Source organism: Crocuta crocuta, unplaced genomic scaffold (assembly GCF_008692635.1).
Source record: "Crocuta crocuta isolate KB4526 unplaced genomic scaffold, BGI_CrCroc_1.0 scaffold127, whole genome shotgun sequence".
NCBI lineage: Eukaryota > Metazoa > Chordata > Mammalia > Carnivora > Hyaenidae > Crocuta > Crocuta crocuta.
Window position 1 is genome coordinate 8,710,885 of NW_027532008.1, and position 18,667 is coordinate 8,729,551.

General features: G+C 52.7%; 1 protein-coding gene across 1 annotated transcript; it reads right to left on the minus strand.

The window, feature by feature from the left end:
• Positions 1-728: 728 nt before the first annotated feature.
• On the minus strand, positions 729-13,050 carry HTR6 (5-hydroxytryptamine receptor 6). Its single transcript, XM_077775797.1, has 3 exons — positions 12,337-13,050; positions 1,781-1,939; positions 729-1,584 (listed from the first exon to the last, which is right to left on the minus strand). The coding sequence occupies exons 1-3, from the start codon at positions 13,048-13,050 to the stop codon at positions 1,135-1,137; spliced, it is 1,323 nt and encodes a 440-aa protein (XP_077631923.1). The 3' UTR covers positions 729-1,134.
• Positions 13,051-18,667: the final 5,617 nt, after the last annotated feature.

The window sequence follows — 18,667 nt, forward strand, 5'->3', positions numbered from 1 at the left end:
CCAGGGATTGCTCTGCTGAACCGAGTGGCCACCACTCCCGTTTCCCTAACTGACCCAGGGAATGCCAGAAGGAGGTGGGGCAATGGGCTGGTCTGTCCCCATCAGTTGGCTCCCCTCTAGGTCCAAGGAGGTCCGAGATGAAGGGAAACCTATTCCGGGTGTTGAGCAAGAAACCACCAGCCCCCACTTTGTCCCCAGGAGAGGCAGGGCAGCAGCCTGGGAGTGGGCATGGGAGCCCCACTCAGCATCCAGAGCTAGAAGTTGGGGGACCATAGCCAGGTGGTGGCATCTGGGCCAGGAGTTCTAACAACAGCAGGTACCACCTACAGCAGCAGCACCTGTAGGTGCCGTGTGTTCTGTTGTACACATGCCGTCCTAATTCTCAGGACACCCTAGGAAGCAGGCACCGTTACCTGACTTTGCACACGGAATAGCAGGCTCAGAGCTCGTGTAAGAGCTAGTGAGTAGTGGAGCAGAGATTCAAAGATCTGCCTTCCTGATGCCCAGGTCAGGTGTTTTTCTGTGCATCCAAGGCAGTGGCCAGACTGAAAACCAGCAAATCATCCTCAGGGCTAACGATCCTCCAAGTCAGCACATCTCCAACGGTAATGTGCACTCAGTTCACCTGGGGCTCTTGCTAACATGCATATTCTGACCCAGCAGGCCTTGGGGGCGGGGGGGGGGGGGGGNTAACAAACTGCAGGGAGGTGACACTAATGGTGGTGGCCCATAGATTACACTTTTTGAGGAGTGAGGGATTCAGCTCAGCACCAATCTGCCTCTGCAGACAGAGGCATCCCTTCCCTACAGTCTCCTAGAATGTCAAAGGAGATGACTGTCTTCTCCCCAAAACCTGAACCAAAAGGTCCTTTTCCTCTCCGCCAGAGTCCTTCAGCCACCGCCACACACATCCATGGGTAACACTCAGCAATGGAGCGTCCTGGAGAGAACGGTATCTGAGCCGGCTACTATCCCAGGGGGTGGGCAGTGGGGGCTGGCTCAGTGCACCCCACTGGGACTCAGAGGGCTCCTAGGAGACCTGAAGCCTTCAAGCCTTAGCCCAGAGCCGGTCCAGGGCCTTGGGGACTTGGTCTTATCCGGTCCAGCTCCTCACTGACCAGCTCCAAGCCCGGGTCAGTTCGTGGGAGCACCAAGTGGATGCAGCTTCAGCTGGGGCTCCACAGGATCGATGTCAAAGAAACTGACCACAGCAGTAACCCTGGCAGAGGGCGGGGGGTTCCGGGGGGTGTCTCTACGAAGCAGAGGCTGGGCCGTGCGCTGCGGGCCCGAGGAACCACCGGAGCCGGAGCCTGAGTCAGAATTGGAGTCAGATGGCAAGGGCAGCGGTAACACGTGCTGCAGGCTCAGGCCCGGCCGGGGGCCGCTGTGAGAGGTACGCATGGAGGGTGACACCAGGCTGGCCCGGCGCTCCCGGGGGCAGTGGGGACAGGGCAGGAACCTGCCCAGGGCCCGCTTGAAGTCCCGCATGAAGAGTGGGTAGATGATGGGGTTCATGGTGCTGTTGCAGTAACCCAGCCACGTGAGGACATCAAAGAGGCCTGGGGAGATGCAGTCGCACACGGCCTGGAGAGAAGGGGTGTGTCATGCCTGGTCCCAGACCAGGCTCACAGACCACCCCACCCAGCACGGCTGGGACAGGCACAGACAAACACATATGCCATGAGAGGCAGCCCACCCTCCGTCCCCATGTCTGGACAGGGTGTGGTTCAGGGCCTTCCCAGCAAGGCCTGGGCTCACCTGCCCTCTGTGGTGGCATTACCTGCACTATGTTGGCCACAAAGAAGGGCAGCCAGGTCACAAAGAACATGCCCAGCAGGATGCCTAGTGTCAGACTGGCCTTTAAGGCCTTCCTGCTGTGCTTGGTGGTCAGATGCCTGCTATCAGCCGACTCCATCCCTGGGCGTGGGGTCCTGGGCACCTGTGGAATGGAAGGCCACATACATAAGATACCGAGAGGAAGCTCCAGCCCGACGCTGACCCCAGCCACAGACTAAGCCTCGATTCTAATTCTAGACTGGGCCCTAGTACCAGCAATAAACAGAGCCCTCCTGAGCCTTGAATGAGCCCCAAATGTAGTCCTAGATTCCCCAGTTGTAGACTTGACCCTGACTCCAGAGTGAACCTTGATCCTGGCTCTAGACCAAGCCCTGGCATCAGCAATAAACCAAGCTCTGCTCATGGTCCCAGACTGAGCCCTGATAACTACTATAGGCTGAGACCTACATAACTACGGTCTCAAACTGAGCCTCAACTCTGGACTGGACTGAGCCTAACCTTAGCCCCAGACTGCGGCCTGAGCTCAGCAATAGACTGAACCCTGATCCTGGCCCTGTGCTGAGCCCTGACCCTGAAAAAAGGACCTCTAGGAAAGGCAGTAAACAGAGCAACGCTGCCTCAAACACAAATCAGACAGTTCAGAAGACTCCCTTCCCTGGCCCACCCCACAAAGGACGACACTCAGTACAAGTTGACACATGTGACTGTGAGCCTAAGAACCACACAAAGCCTTTGGCCCTGCAAGAATCAGTTCAAATTTAACAGTACTTGACAGCAATCTCTATCAAAATAACACTGGCATTCTTCGCAGAGCTAGAACAAACAAAGTGTAAAATTTGTATGGAACCAGAAAAGACCCCAAAGAGCCAAAGCAATCCTGAAAAAGAAAACCAAAGCTGAAGGCATCACAATTTTGGACTTCAAGCTGTATTAGAAAGCTGTAATCATCAAGACAGTGTGGTACTGGCACAAAAACAGACACTCAGATCAATGGAACAGAATAGAGAACCCGGAAATGGACCCATAAACATATGGCCAACTAATCTTTAACAAAGCAGGAAAGAATAGCCGATGGAATAAAGACAGTCTCTTCAGCAAATGGTGAAGGGAAAACTGGACAGCAACATGCAGAAGAACGAACCTGGACCACTTTCTTACACCACACACAAAAATAAACTCTAAATGGATGAAAGACCTAAATGTAAGACAGGAAGCCACCAAAATCCTAGAGGAGAAAACAGGCAACAACGTCTTTGACCTCAGCCATAGCAACTTCTTGCTTGACACGTCTACGGAGGCAAAGGAAACAAAAGCAAAAATGGACTAGTGGGACTCATCAAGATAAAAACCTTCTGCACGGTGAAGGAAACAATCAGCAAAACTAAAAAGCAACCGATGGAATGGGAAAAGATATTTGCAAATGACATCAGATAAAGGGTTAGTATGTAAAATCTATAAAGAACTTCAAATTCAACACCCAAAAAACAAATAATCCAGTGAAGAAATGGACATAAGACATGAATAGACACTTTTCCAAAGAAGACAGCCAGATGGCTACCAGACACATGAAAAAATGCTCAGTATCAATCATCATCAGAGAAATACAAATCAAAAACCACAATGAGATACCACCTCACACCTATCAGAATAACTAAAATTAACAACTCAGGCAACAACAGATGTTGGTGAGAATGTGGAGAAAGAGGAACCCTTTTGCATGGCTGGTGGGAATGCAAATTGGTACAGCCACTCTGGAAAACAGTATGGAGGTTCCTCAGAAAATTAAAAATAGAACTACCCTACGCCCCAGCAATTTCACTACTAGGTATTTATGCAAAGGATAAAGGTGTGCTGTTTTGAAGGGGCACGTACACCCCAATGTTTATAGCAGCACAATCAACAATAGCCAAAGTATAGAAAAAGCCCAAATGTCCATCGACTGATGAAGGGATAAAGAAGATGTGGTATAGATACAGATATAGATATAAATATAGATATACCATGGAATATTACTCAGCAATCAAAAAGAATGAAATCTTCCCATTTGCAACAACATGGACAGAACTAGAGTGTATTATGCTAAGCGAAATTAGAGAAGGACAAATATATGACTTCACTCATACGGAGAATTTAGATACAAAACAGATGAACATAAGGGAAAGGAAGCAAAAATAATACAAAAACAGGGAAGGGGAACAAACCATAAGAGGCTCTTAAATACAGAGAACAAACAGAGGTTACTGAAGGGGTTGTGGGTGGGGGATGGGCTAAGTGGGGAAGGGGCATTAAGGAGGACACTTGTTGGGATGAGCACTGGGTGTTATATGCAGCGGAAGGGACTAATCACTGGATTCTACTTCTGAAACCATTATTTCACTATACGTTAACTAACCTGGATGTAAATTTTAAAAATTAATACATATTTTAAAAAAGAAAAATAAACAGTACTTGATGAAAGAAGTTTGATGCTGTCCAGGGCATGGCAATCTCTTCATATATGGATTCTCTTCATATCTGGGAGTAATGCTGTTGCCTGCACCATTACCCCCACGCTAAAGTGCTTTTCTGAAAACATGTGCACAGAGCAATGTTTGCAATAAAATCAATTTAGACCTCTAGGGATGCTACTGACCTTGGCAATTTTACAACCCAAATTACGATGTGGACTGGCAGACAGACATCTTCATTCCCAAACATTGACTTCAAGAGCTGGATTGTGGGGGAGAAAAGAAGGAACAAAGGACCTGACCCACAGCAGCCATTGAAGGGGACACAGGCATGAGGAGGCTAGAATTTGACTCTGGAAACTGGTAACCAGTAGTCCTAAAATATTAAAAGCTATGAGCTGGATGATCCTTTAGCCCAGCTGTTCCCTTAACTTTTTCAACCTCCTGAGCTCATTGAGAATCCAATGAAATCTATAAAACCTTTCCACAGAAAACAAAAACTTATAAATTCTTATACATGCACACACAGAGAAGGAAAAAGCATCCCTCATTTCCAGTGGGTTCAGAGACCACCTTGAGGTCCATCCATGAAACCCTTGAGGCCCATGAAAGCTGGGACAAGAAGGCCCCCTCTAAACTGCATGTTGCAATCAATTTGGATTTTCATACACTAGTTTTACACAAAGTGAGACCCACCGATATTTGCAACTTAAGTAAATCCCGGTGCGGCGAGGTGTGCACAATTAATTGAACCGTGCAAAGTTTGTGTGTGCTGCCTGGGAACATGCCTGGCCTTTGGGAGGCAGGGATTCCTCCATTTCCTAAGCTGCATGAGAGCTCAGCTTAGCTTTGAGGCAGCCAGAGGTGGGTTGGATATGGGGTGATGAAAGAGTCAGAAGGAGGCAGGAAGGGAACCAGATTCCCAGGCAACCTTCACAGATGGAAAGTGGGCGGAGGAGGCAAACCAAGAAGATATGTCAGTTCTGGGGAGCACCAGAGCCAAACCCCCACCCCACTCTCAGACGCAGGGACCCTCTTGACCAGCCCTGTCTTCTCACCCAGCCTCCTCAGGGTATCCAGACTTGGGGTCCTGTCCATGGTGCTGAAACCCCAGGTACATGCTATCTTTCTGTAGAATCAAGGGTGCTATTCTAGAATGACAGTGGGCAGGAGGGCGGAGATGAAGCACACTGTAATTCCCACCAGGGAGTTTATCAGTATGTTTATCCAGGTGGAACCTGATTATATGAATACCAAGGACAAATTCACAAAGAGCAGCCTCTGAGAAGCCCTTGATTTTTCCCCTCTGTCTCGGTGGGGCACCACTGTGCGAAGGCAAGAGCTGGGTTTGTAAAGACAAGTGATCTGGCTTCAAGTCATGCCTCTACCACTTACTCGCTCTGTGATCTTGAGACAGTCTCTGTTTCCACATCTGTAAAACGGGAAAAACAATACTCAGCTGTGGAGTCGTTGTGAGGCTGTGGATAATAAATGCATGCACAGTGCCTGACATAGAGTAAGTGCTAAATACATGGCAGCCCTCATGTCGGTTCAGTAGTATGTGTTAGAGGTGGGGGAAGTCTTGAGTACCCTCCAAAGCCCTGTCCTTCTGCCAGCATCTCAGTCTCCCCAAAGCAGCACAGATGTCAGGACAAATGCTCTGACTCACCACGCTGTAGTGTAGCAAGGGAGGAAAAAAGGATCTGCTTTTCTCTTTCCTCTTCTCATTTTTCTCCTTTCCAGAGTAGACTCTGTATAGCTTCTGTGGACCCACCATGGTCAACTTGCAGGACAGACTCCTGCTTCCCCCAAAGATCTACCATGCCTTCAAAGTGCTGCCATCAATGGGGACAGCCAATAGATGAGGAGGGAGCGACCATTCTCGGAGGGGCCACCCATACAGGTATCCCCCCGACTTCTGGTGACCTGGATGGAGCAAGAGACAGCCTTGATCTTGTCAGAGCTCTATGGCATTGGGGAACTGAGACAATGGGGGGGGGGGTATTTGGGAGCTCTAGAAAAGAAATTAAAGATGGCCTCAGATTCCCTCTCTAGGAATCTTCCTGGGGAAATGCAGGTGAGTTTTTTTGTTTGTTTGTTTGTTTTGTTTTTCTTCTCTCCAAAGAGTTGACCAAGAAACACAGATAAAAGGGCAAAGCTCAGAGAGGATAGGGGACCTTTCCCAGGTCACATTGTCCCAGTACAAGGTCTCAAAGCAAAGCACCCCAAGTGATCCCCACACCCCCAAGTGACCCCCAGTGAGCACTATAATCCACATTTATGGAGCATTTACTATGTGTCAGCATCTGATATTCATCATGCCACTTAATCTTTACACGAGGTAGGTATTATTATCCTCATTTTGCAAGTGATGTCCAGAGAGGCAAAACAACTTGCCAGAAGTCACACAGCAGATAAGTGTTGAGTCAGGGATTCAAAGTCCTTCCTAGCTCCAGAAACTGCATATCTTCCACCTCACCACACTGCTTCCATTTGGGGAGTTACAGAAACCCCCACCCCTGTCAAGAAGCCCTCATGGAGCAGAAGCCAGTGACCACCACCAGTCTCACATCTAGCTGATGCCAGCCTCACCCTGCCCACTTCTCTCTGCCCTGTAACCACCTCGTGGCCCCTTGTGGCCATGTTCTGCTGTGTACCTGCCTCTCATATATACATGTCACTGCCAGCTTCCCATAGAGGACAACTTGACAGTGCCCCTTCCAGGAGGCAATTCCACTTACAGATTCTTATGTTCAATAAATGCCTGAATACTTGGGGTGCCTGGGTGGCTCAGTTGGTTGATCGTCTGGCTCCTGATTTTGGCTCAGGTCATGATCACACAGTTCATGAGTTCAAGCCCCACATCAGGCTCTGTGTTGACAGTGCAGAGCCTGCTTTGAATTCTCTGTCTCCCTCTCTCTCTGCCCTTCCCCTACTCACACTCTCTCTATCTCTATCTCAAACATAAGTAAACATTTTTTAAAAATACCTGTACACACGTCTGTACACTTGGCATATACAGAAATGTGTATCGCAACACTATTCCTGATAGGAAAAAACTGGAAACAGCCTAAACGTGCATGGAAAGATAGTGGTTAAGTAAACCATGGTACGTTCCCACTCTAGACTATGACAGAGTTGTTTAAAAGAATAAAATTTATCAAATGGAAAGATCCCCAAAACATAATATCAATATTAAGTGATAATGGCAAGTTGCAAAATAATAGGTATGATGTGATTCCATTGCTTAAGAAATACACAAAACAAAGCCCTAAGTCTCTTTGGGTGCAGAAACAAATATGGAAACACGAAGGAAAAGGAGTGGATAGACATATCTTAAATTGATAAGAGTGTCCCTGAGAACAGAAGGTGATTGGGTGGAATTTGAGAGGGTCTTTCACTGTATCCCTATGGCTGGACTTTTATTTATTTTTTATTTACTTTTTTAAGTAACCTCTATCCCCAATGTGGGGCTTGAACTCGTGACCCCAAGATCAAGAGTCGCATGCTCTACCCACTGAGCCAGCCAGATGCCCACGGCATTTTTATTTTAAAGTGTATTCATGTATTCCCTTGTGTAACTTAAAATGTTCACAAATACTTACTCATAGCATAAGGGTTCTGAGACAGACTATAGAGCCAGACTTGTCTGGGTTCAAATCATGGCTCTGTTAATAACTGGCTGTGTGATCTCAGGCAAGATATTTCACGTCTCTGAGCCTCAGCTTTCTCATCTGTCAAATGGCAATTACAACAGCATCTACCCCCATAGGATTGTAGTCAGGATTAACTAAGATAATATGCATAGAGTCACCTGAACAATGCCCGGCACACAGTATTATCATTTCTGTTATAAGAGTCCAGCTCAACACTCTGATTATGGTGATGTTGCTGCCATTGGCAGCAATCAGGGGAATCTCCCCCTAGAAAGGCTCAAAGGGATAATTTCTCCAGAACCATATATCTTACCACCAAGAGGAAAGGGGAGGAACTACCATTGGTTGAGCACCCAGTATGTGCCAGGTTTATATATATTATCTCATTGAATCTTCAAACAGCCTCATGGGATAAATGGCATTACTCTGGGATAGACGGAGGTGAATGACTTGTCCAAGTCATCAGCAGTGATGGGGAGGAGGCGGGACCTGAACCCCTGACCGGCCGGATGCGCGAGCTCTTGCACCCAGCTCCGGCTGCTCCCGGCCACCTTGTTCCAGCAGCAGCCAAGGCTGCCATGCTCGGCACCGCTCCTCTGCAATCTCTCCCCAGCTCAGCCCCCTCCTCCGCCCCCAAGATATTTCTGTGATCACAGCCTCTTCTGAGGAGGAGGAAGGACAGTGATGGAAGGGAAGACAGAGCACTAAGACAAAGTGGTGCAGAGTTGGGTGAGGGCGGAGGAGGAGAGGGGGAGAAGCTGATGGGAGAGATGGGGGAGAGGAAGATGGGGAGACGTAGAAGGAAGGCAGAGAAGGGGGCGAGGTGGATCCGGAGGAGAGAGGGGAGGGAGAAGGGGAGAAAGATGAGGTGCCCAGGAAGACGGAGGGGAGGGGGCTCCAGACCAGAAGCACAGGTCCTGACACTAGACGGGCTGGGGCGGCCCACTCCCAGGCAGACCTCCTTCTCTCTGGCTGCTCCCCATCGCTGAGCTCCCACGCACATCCCTCCCGGGGGTGAGCACCTACCCACCTTGGCACTGATCTCTCTCTCTCTCTCTCTCTCTCTCTCTCTCTCTCTCCCCCCACTCTGGCAGCATCTCACTCACTCTGACACCACTCCTCCCACACCCCTCTCATCATGCCCAGCCCAGGCCCTGCCTCAGCTATAAGTGGGGCCCCTTCCTCACGGCCACAGGGCCCGGAAAGCCTGTCTGAAATCCTTGAGCTAATGGGTAGCTTCTGAAAACTGTGTTCAAATAACTAGGTAGATGTGGGGGGGGGGGGGGCACAGTGGGAGAGAGTAAAATGCTCAAGCCCATTCAGCTACCATGGCCTCAACAACATGGCTTCAGAAACACACGCCCCCCACCCCTCCATCGTGGGGAAGCTAGTGGCTGGAATGGGGAAGGCAGCTAAGGGCTAAGTTGGGCTGACTACAGGAGAAAAGGGGTCCAGCGCACCCCCAAGTTTTGTTCATTCTCGTCATCTCCTTTAGGTCCAGGCACTGAGAGCCTCCACTGCCCGCTAAAAGCCTGGTCTCTGAGGCAAGTCAGCTTGGGTGGGAGGAAAGGGGTGGCGAGCCAGGAAGACAGACAGAGGCGATATCCCAGAAACAAATTCTCCAGATGCAGGCGATTTTCCGGGCAATAAGGAAAACAGGCATGCAGGAGACTCGCCGAGGAGCAAGGTCAATAGTGGGGTCTGACACCTCCTCTCTCTCTGAGCCTGAGTCTCCCCATCTGTCAAACAGGGATGATGGTGGTACCTGCCTGGGTGGGTGTTTGGGGGGAGTAGATTAGCTTATCTGCTTAGCCTGGCGCATGGCAAGCGCTCAAAGCCTGTGGGGCTGCAGCTTCAGCACCCCGGGGGGTTCCTGCCCAGGTGCTGAGGCCACAGTCTCAGGTGCAATCCTGGTACCAGCCAACTGGCTTCATGGAAAGAAAAGTGGGTCACAAGTACCGACGGAATGGAGACTCTCGCCCAGTTCCAACCCAAGCTCTCCTCAACACCAGCCAGCTTCTCGCGTCCTTAGTCACTAGAGCAGAACTTCCCAAAGCACAGAAATGGAAGATGAGCTTCGGTGGTAAATGGACCCATAAAATAAGTGAATCACAGAGTGAGAACATTAGGCTCGTCCAGCATCCTTCCAGCTCTTCCGGTCACATCCAGAGAAAGTCTCGTGTTAATGCCGCTGTGCCTTTAACATTCCGCTAACACCAGAGAGAAAGCGGGCCTGGGGGCTCGGCCACTCCAATCACACCCAACCTCCGAGCCAGACTTCAGTGGCTGCTGGGGCTCTGCCACTCACTGAAGCTATCTTTGTGATTGCCTTCCGTTTATGACAAAGGTACTGAGTTTCCATTTCGAGAAGAGATAAGAAGTTTCCTTTCTAAACAAATGCGTGGAAGTAAAAAAGAGAAGTGAAATGATCTAGGGAAAATGCTAAGTACATAGGGAGGAAGCCACTTGAGGCGTGTGGGTGGGTGGAAAGAAGGAAGGTAGATATTCCAAGGGGGTTCCAGATGCCTGGAGTTTGGGAAACGCTCCTTTACAAGAACCCAAGGAGAGAGTGCGGATGGCCCAAGGCAACCTTCCTAAACCTGGAGAACAAAGTCAGGGTCACAGCCACCAACTGAGATTCAAGAATGTTCTCCAATGAGCACAGATAGATAAAGGGAGGGAGTAGGGTTGCTTTGCCAGGACCTCCTGGCCACCCAAGGCCTGTCTCCTGCTTTATGCGCCGGCCACACTGCTGGGGAGGGATAGGCATGCTGCTCTTTGGAACTGCCTTTCAGCCCCGACCACCCAAACCTCCAGGCACCCCCCGCCCCCAATCCTGCAGGAGCCTCCTCCACCAGGGGGATAGAGCAAGACTGGAGAGTCGATGGGGTGCCTGGGTGACTCAGTTCAGCTCAGGTCATGATCTCAAGGTTCATGAGTTCGAGCCCCACCTCAGGCTCTGCACTGACAACGCAGAGCCTGCTTGGAATTCTCTCTCTCCCCCTCTCTCTCAAAATAAATAAACTTTAAAAAAAAAATTGGAGAGCCCAGTCAGGACCTTCCTCGGAGCCTCTGACCTAATTCTCTGGAGTTCAGGCCTGGTCAACCTAAACCCACATTCGTTGGGGGCTTAGGACAATAGACAATAAGACTCAGGAGCCATATGGCCTGAGTGACAAGAGCAGCCAGTCTGCTCCAGACGCTGCAGGGTCTTACCCCTCACAAGCAATTAGTAAGCACCTACTATGTGCGGTGGGGATCAAAACCGACCCAGATGCGCCCAGCCCTCATGGGGCTTACATGCTAGTAGGGGAGAGAGACAATGAATAATTCAACAAATAAACCCATGGTCAGGACAGAGAAAAACAGGGTGAGAGAGCGCAGATGGGTCTGCAGACAGGGTGGTTAGGGATGGACTCTGGGAAGACATGACCTGTGAGCAGTCAGGCAGGGCAGCCCCAGGGGAAGTGTTCCAGGCAGAGGGAAGAGCAGTGCAAAGTCCTGGACACCGAAGTCCATCTGGTGCCTTCCGGGAGCATCGGAAAGACCATGTGCCGGTGCAGAGGGAGGGTAAGGGGAGGAGGTGAAGCTAGAGAGGTTGGCAGCACCGGAATCCAAGGCCAGAGGCTGTCATGGGTCTCTTTTATCTTAAGAGTGCTGGGGCACCTGGGTGGCTCAGTCAGTTAAGCCTCTGACTCTTGGTTTCGGCTCAGATCATGATCTCATGGTTCGTAGGATCGAAACCCTGCACCAGGCTCTGTGCTGACGGAGCAGAGCCTGCGGCGGATTCTCTCTCTTTTCCTCTCTTTCTCCTCTCTCCTGCCTCTTCCCCCAGTGTGCGCGTGCTCTCTCTCTCAAAATAAATAAATAAACATAAAAAAAAAAAGTGATGGGATCACTCTTGTTTTGTCAATTGTTGTGGCTCCAGTGCAGGGAACAGACAGGAGGGGGCCCCAAGTGGAGGCAGGGGAAGCCAGTGGAAGAGAGCAAAGAAGCACTGGTGGCTTGGATGGGGAGGGTGGCACTGGAAGTGGCACAGCTTTAGGATGGCAGCACCAACAGGCCTTGCTAATGAATGCCATGATCATGAGTAAGAAAAATTATTCCTAAATTTTTGTCGGGTGATGTCACAATGATGCCATTTGCCATGATGGGAAAGACAGAAGAGGAGTAGGGAGGGAGGGCTGGGATCCCCTGAATTCCCTTTGCACATGGTACCTTCGAGAAGCCTGCCCTGCGTGCCGACGGAGCTGGCCTATAGACGGTCAGCATGGGTCTAAGAGCACAGAAGAGAGGTGGGAGCTGGAAATGGCCACTCGGAGGTCACCAGCAAGTGCACTTATTACGTGAAAGATGCCACGTGGGTACCCGAAGGCTGCCCGTTCCTCTCCACCCCCCCCCCCCCAAGCCCGGCTCTGCCTTCACACCCCAGCTACCTGCAGCGTCTCCAAGGGCTGGCCAGCCATGCCGGTGGTGAGGGAGGCCACCTGCACGGCCTGCTTGCGGGCAGCCAGCAAGATCCTGCAGTAGGTGAAGCAGATGGCGCCCGAAGGCAGGAAGAAGGTGAGGCCCGAGGCCACGAGGGCGAAGGGCAGGCTGGCCAGCAGGCGGCACTGGCCCGGGGCAGGGGCCCGCGCGCGGCCCAGCTGGTGCCAGCCCAGCAGGAGGGGCAGGAAGGAAGCGAGCGCGGCCAGGCTCCAGGCGCCCAGGACAAGCCCCAGGGCGCGCGCGGGCGTCATGCGCAGCTTGTAGCTCAGCGGCGAGAGGATGAGCAGGTAGCGGTCCAGGCTGATGAGGCAGAGGTTGAGGATGGAGGCGCTGCAGCACATCACGTCGAAGGCGGCCCAGAGCAGGCAGAGGCCGCGTGCCAGCACCCAGCGCCCGTACAGCGCGTTCAGCATGGCCGGCGGCATCACCACCAGCCCCACCATCAGGTCCGACGTGAAGAGCGACACCAGGAAGAAGTTGGACGTGTTGCGCAGCGCGGGCTGCGTGCAGATGAGCGCGATGAGCAGCGCGTTGGCCGCCGCCGTCAGCGCGATGACGACACACAGCGCCGCCGCCGCCCAGCCGCTGCCCGCCGCGTCCGACGGCGGCCCCGACCCCCAGTCCGGGGTGCTGCTGTTGGCGGGGCCGGGCTCCGGGACCATGGGGGCGAGGAGTGGAGGGCGAGGACGTCAGGCCCGAGAGGGGTCCGGAGGGCGAGGCCGGACGGGCGGGGGGACTCGGCGAGGGGCCTGGAGGAGCGGAGGCTCGGCTGGGCGTCGTCGGGGAGAACAGACCCCCACCAGGGATCAGGTGGGAAGGCGCGGACAGGGACGCTGGATGAAGGGGCACCGACCCAGGAAGATGGAGAGGGGCTATGCGGTGTGAGGTGGGGATACGGAGCAAACTGGTAGGGAGTTTGGGAGGGGCACTGATGAGGCGCAAAGTGGAGAGCGGGCGGGAAGTCAGGAGGGCGAGACGCCGAGTGACTGGACGGTTGGGCGGGTGGGAGCAGAGCCCCCTAGAGGNGCCGCCCCAGCGTCCGCCTCCTCCACCCCGCACACCCCTCTCCGACCCTCTCGTGGCGGCGGCGCAGAAGGAACTCACGAGGGTCTTGGCCGCCGCTGCCTAGGACTGCTCCCCAACTGGGAGCTGCCCACCCGCATGGGCGTCGCCGCGCTAGCCGGGGGAGCCTGTCGGGAGCTACTGGGGAGCTCGCTTGACCTCCAGTGTGTACACAGCCGTATGTATGCACATATGTACATATATTATAGTAACCGTAATATATAATAACCTATATAATGCTTCCTTCAAACCTTTAAACGGCCGGTTAACTCCTCCTTGGGTTCCTTTGAGCGGAAACCTACATTCCCGACAGCCTCGGGCCCTGAGGGTCAAGTCCCTGATCCGGGAATCCCTAGGCCAGATGAGGTAGAGACACTGCAGGTAGAGGGGTCGGGTGTAACACCCCCGGAAGGTGACCCCTCTGTGTGTCTCCGCTAAGAAGTCTCTACCAGACACTTCACAGATCAATACTGGAGCTTCCATTCATTCATTCAACAAACATTTATGGAGCACCTACTAGGTGTTAGGCACTGTTCTGACCAATCAGGACACTACAGTAACCACAGGCAACTTCCAGTTTCATGGGGTTTACATTCTAGTGGAAGGAGACAGACAGTAAACAATAAGCACAATACACTTTTAAAGTCACCGTACAGGGATCGCTGTTATAGGGAAGAAAAGGAAATGAAGAGCAATGTAATCTGAGGGAATCGGAGGAGGAGGGGGTCTTTTTCCCTCCACGGGAACCGGGAAAGAATACCTCCCGTGTATAAGATTTCTGCTATGTTCCAGCGACTTTACTCCATTATGCTTACCACTACAGTAATACTATGTAAGTGTTAAACTGGGGCTCAGAGAGGCCAAGGCCTCACCCAAGGTCACCAGCAGCAAGAGATCAAATGGAACTGAGACTCAGGACCATCCAACGCCCAAGACAGAAAAACTTCAAGACCCTGCAGCGCCCCACCCACCCTCAAGCCACTATTTGGTGCTCAGAGTCCAGACTTGCCCACAGATAGGTCTATGGAGGAGGAAGAGGCAGCCTGTGCTTCCTGGAAACACCACCTGCACCCCATGACAATGCCTACCATGCCCCCAGGGGACAGGGTACTAAGCACTAGGTTGAAAACCATTAGTCCAGACTTGGGAGCCCACTGCTGCTGGTTACCAGCTCTGTGGACTCAGGACCTTTATTTTATTATTTTTTTAAATGACAAATTTATTAATATTTGTTCATTCTGGGGGGCAGATTCACAAAAGTTTGGTTTTTTAAATGTTTATTTCTTTATTTTGAGAGAGAGAGAGAGAGAGTACACACATGAACCGGGGAGGGGGAGAGGGAGAGGGAGAGAGAGAATCCCAAGCAGGCTCCAAGCTGTCCGCGCGGAGCATGATGTGGGGCTCAATCCCAGAACTGGAAGATCGTGACCTGAGCCGAAATCAAGAGTCCAACATTTAACTGATGGAGTCCCCCAGGCGACCCCCAAGATGTTCCTTACAAAAAAATTTTTCTAGATTGGGCCATGTAGTGGTGCCACCTTGTGGCCACACTGGTATTATCTTGACTGTAAGAACGTTTCTAAAGCTCCATCTGTGTGCTCTTAAAGTTTATCATTTCTGTCACGGAATCATAAAGTCCTAGACACCCTTAATGTTTCAGTGTAGAGAGGGGACTTCAGGGATGCTTAGCCTTTTCTTGATTACTTCTAGCCATGGGGAGCTCCCTCTCTGGAGGAAAAGTCTGGTGCCACAATGGAACTCTTCTAAAGTCTTCTGCCTCAGACCTCCATGCCTGTCTGAGCTCTGCATTACAGGGATGGAGAAACTGAGGTCCAGGGAGGTTGTGAGGTCTGCCCAAAGCTGCTTTTGCAGAAGGTGTTGATTAACTGGATAAATTCCTTATGGTCGTGGTCAGTTTTGTTCACTGCTGTATGCTGGGCATAGATTAGGCACCTCAGTAAACATCTGTTCAGTGAATGAACAAAACTATCAGCCCAGCAGTTGTGACCCAATCATTCATTCTCAATAATTAGAACGACAGTTGGCATTTTTTCGTGTGTGTGTGTGTGTTTTGTTCATTAATGTAAGCTCTACACCCAACATGGGCCTTGAACTCAGGAACCTGAGATCGAGAGTCACATGCTCTACCAACTGAGCCAGTCAGCTGCCCCAACAAGTGATGTTTTTCAAGGTCTTACTCCATGTCAGGCACCATTCCAAGCTCCATTTGTACATTAATTTTTGTAAAACTGGGAGTCGGAGAGGTGTGATCCTTAGTCCCCAGGTTACAGATGGGGAAACCGAGCCTCAGAGAGTTTAACTGACCTCAAGATTACACAGCTAGGAAGTGGCCCGGCCAGGATTTGAACCCAGACTGATTGGATATTCCCAGAGGCATGGAGCAGGGGCTGAAAACTAGCTGGGAGTTGTAGGCTCCACGTGGGCCAAAGGCGCGGGGAAGCTGGAGCTGATTACTCACCCGCCCTTGCGGAGTGGGCCTGTGCTGTCAGCGCTAATCCCTTGTAAAGGGTTTAGGTCCTTGCACCACTGCTGTGGGGCGGGGGGCTCCCTGGGTGGCTCAGCTTGAGGTTGGCCAGGAGGAAAATCGAAGTCACTACTCCACACCTCACCCCCATTGGCGGGCTGGCACAACTAGTGCCGCTTCTCAAGGCTCCGCCAGCAATCAAATCTGGCTCCTCCCACTTGCTGCTCCCGCATCCAATCAGCGGCGCCTTTCCTGCCTGGCCCCGCCTCCCCGACCGCTTTGCCCCCGCCCAATGCTGGCGTCCATCATCTCCTGCCTGGACCACTGCAGTCAACGTCGCCGGTCTCCTCTCGCCCTGGAACCCACCTCTGTGCAGACCCCTCCGGGGCGCTTACTGCAGAGAGAATGAGGTCTGAACTCTGGCTGGCATTCCAGACTTGCCACCAGCCGCGTCAAGCCACCTTCCTGCTTTCTTCCCAACGAGCCTCTTAAGCTCTTTATATGTCTACACCGCCTTGTTCCATACACAGGAGGCGGCTCCTGACCAAGATTCATCCTGCCAAGACAGTGCTTGGGCCTCAGAGGTCCAGCACCAGGGACACGGTCCCAGGAAGTCCTTCGTTTGGACCTAGCCTCTGAGTCCTTGGAAGCCCCGCAGCATCTTCTCTGTGCCCTCCGGTCGGTCCTCACCACCGTCGGTATAGAATGGTTACTAATATGGCCAGGGCTTGTCCCTACCAGACTAGGGTCGCTGAAGTCTGCATACAGGAGGTGTACTCCTCTGCATCCCAACTCCACGTCAAGGCCCCCATGAATGGGTATGTCCAAACAACTGCAAGGAGCGCCGTGCTGGAGCTGGGAAGTACACGTAACCTGCCCAACACGCCGAGCAGTCAGGAAGGGAAGGCTGTGTCCACTGGGGAAATCACGCGTGTAGTACACAGCTCTTGCCACTAGAGGGCGCAAGCTTAGACTCCTGGCACCGCTGCCTCCCAGCCTGGGCACGGCACTCCCAGGGCCTGAAGGCCCTCAACTGCAAAAGGAGGATTTTGCATGGATTAGAAATAAAATATGCAAATTGCCTTGTATGTGGTGTTTACAGCGATGTGTGCGCGGAAGAAAGGGTCAGAGCCCTCACCCACACCCCAGGCTCTGCTGTGCCTCANTGCCCTCAACTGCAAAAGGAGGATTTTCCATGGATTAGAAATACAAGGCAATTTTATGTGGTGTTTACAGCGATGTGTGCGCGGAAGAAAGGGTCAGAGCCCTCACCCACACCCCAGGCTCTGCTGTGCCTCAATGGAGAATGTGGGGGGACCAAATGGCACCCTGCTCATGACACAAGACCCAGAGTCACTGCGAGGTGGTGAGGCGCCCCGCCTGGCACATAGTAGGTGATTAATAAATGGCAATCGCTAAAGTTATACTGAGAGCTGTGATTAGGCCACACTGCCTGGGCTCGAGTCCTTTGGCTGCTACTTCTTAACCACAGGACCCTGGGCGGGTGACTTAATCCCTCCCCTCTTCAGATGCCTCATCCGTAAAATGAGGGCAATATCTGCATCGCAGGCTGGTGGTGAGGATTAAGCGAGTTAATTTATGTAAAGTACTTAGTACAGCACCACACCTTGTATATTCATTTAGAACCTCTGGTTTTGTTTCTTCCCCTTCTTCTGGGCCAGGCGAGACTGGGGTCCAGGGAAGGGCTGATGCCTGCTCACTGTGAGGATGAAAAGAGACGGCAGAAGGCAAGCCCAAGGGACCAAGGTCGAGATTGGAAGTGCTTGGTCCGGAGGCCTGCCCACTCTACATACAAGGCCAGAAATGGGCGCCCAAGGAAAGAGGTGGGAGCCAGGACTGTGGGTCAGCAGAGCTCCCCCTCCCCGCACCCCCCCCCNGTCCCTAGGGGGCGCTCCTCACTGCCCGCCTGCCTGCCTGCCCAGTCCCCAGGACCCCACTCCCCCTCTGGGTTAAAGTGCAGCTGGGAGGGGAGCGATGGGTGGAATCGGTTGCCCCAGAGCAGTGGGGACACTGGCCGCCATGGACCCTCCCCCTCCTCTCCCTAGTTTCTTGAGGCTCAGCCAGAGTCCACCTCACCCAGGGCCCTCTTTGGAGCCTCCCCACCGTCTGATATTTAGAAAGAGCTCCCCAGGAGGGCAACGGCTGGCTCCATCAGCTTTCCAAGGGACCCAGAACTTGGGGGGCAGTGGGAGAGGGGGAGGGGAGGGACACTCTGGTGATGGTCTGGGAGCCCTCCCCTCCCCCTGGCCCGGGAAGGCTCCTCCCTTGCCTCCCTCCACTCCCTGGGAAGCCAAGGAAGCCAGAGAGGCCCAGAGAGCCTGGCTCCCAGCTCCGGGCAGTGAGTCAGCAGGGTCCTGCCCAGACCTGACTCCCAAGCACGCCATTGAGGGGGGCCACTTCGGTGCCACTGGGGAGCCGCTGCTCCAGGGGCACAGTAGGCCTTTAGGGGAGCCTGTGGGGCTCCAGCTTCTCCAGCAGATCCCCCCGCCCCCAGCCTGGACCCAGCCCCTCCCTCAACGCTGCTGCCAGCAATGCGCCCGCCCTGGGCTCAGGGTCCCACTGCCACCATCTGCAGCCCAGGGGCCCGGCCCCATCAGGGGCTGTGAGGACCTCGCACCACCTCAGCAGCGTGGCCAACCTCCTCCCCTTCCCAAAGGCCCATCACAAGGAGGCAGAAAGGAAGAGAACCCCCCCCCCCCANNNNCCCGAAA

Bases quoted from the DNA above. Each gene is read 5' to 3' on its own strand.
- HTR6 (XM_077775797.1), bottom strand. From the start codon at position 13,050: ATGGTCCCGGAGCCCGGCCCCGCCAACAGCAGCACCCCGGACTGGGGG. The intron at 1,940-12,336 runs GTAGCTGGGGTG...TCCATTCCACAG, and splicing joins AGCCCTTGGAGACGCTGCAG to GTGCCCAGGACCCCACGCCC. The intron at 1,585-1,780 runs GTAATGCCACCA...CCTTCTCTCCAG, and splicing joins TTGTGGCCAACATAGTGCAG to GCCGTGTGCGACTGCATCTC.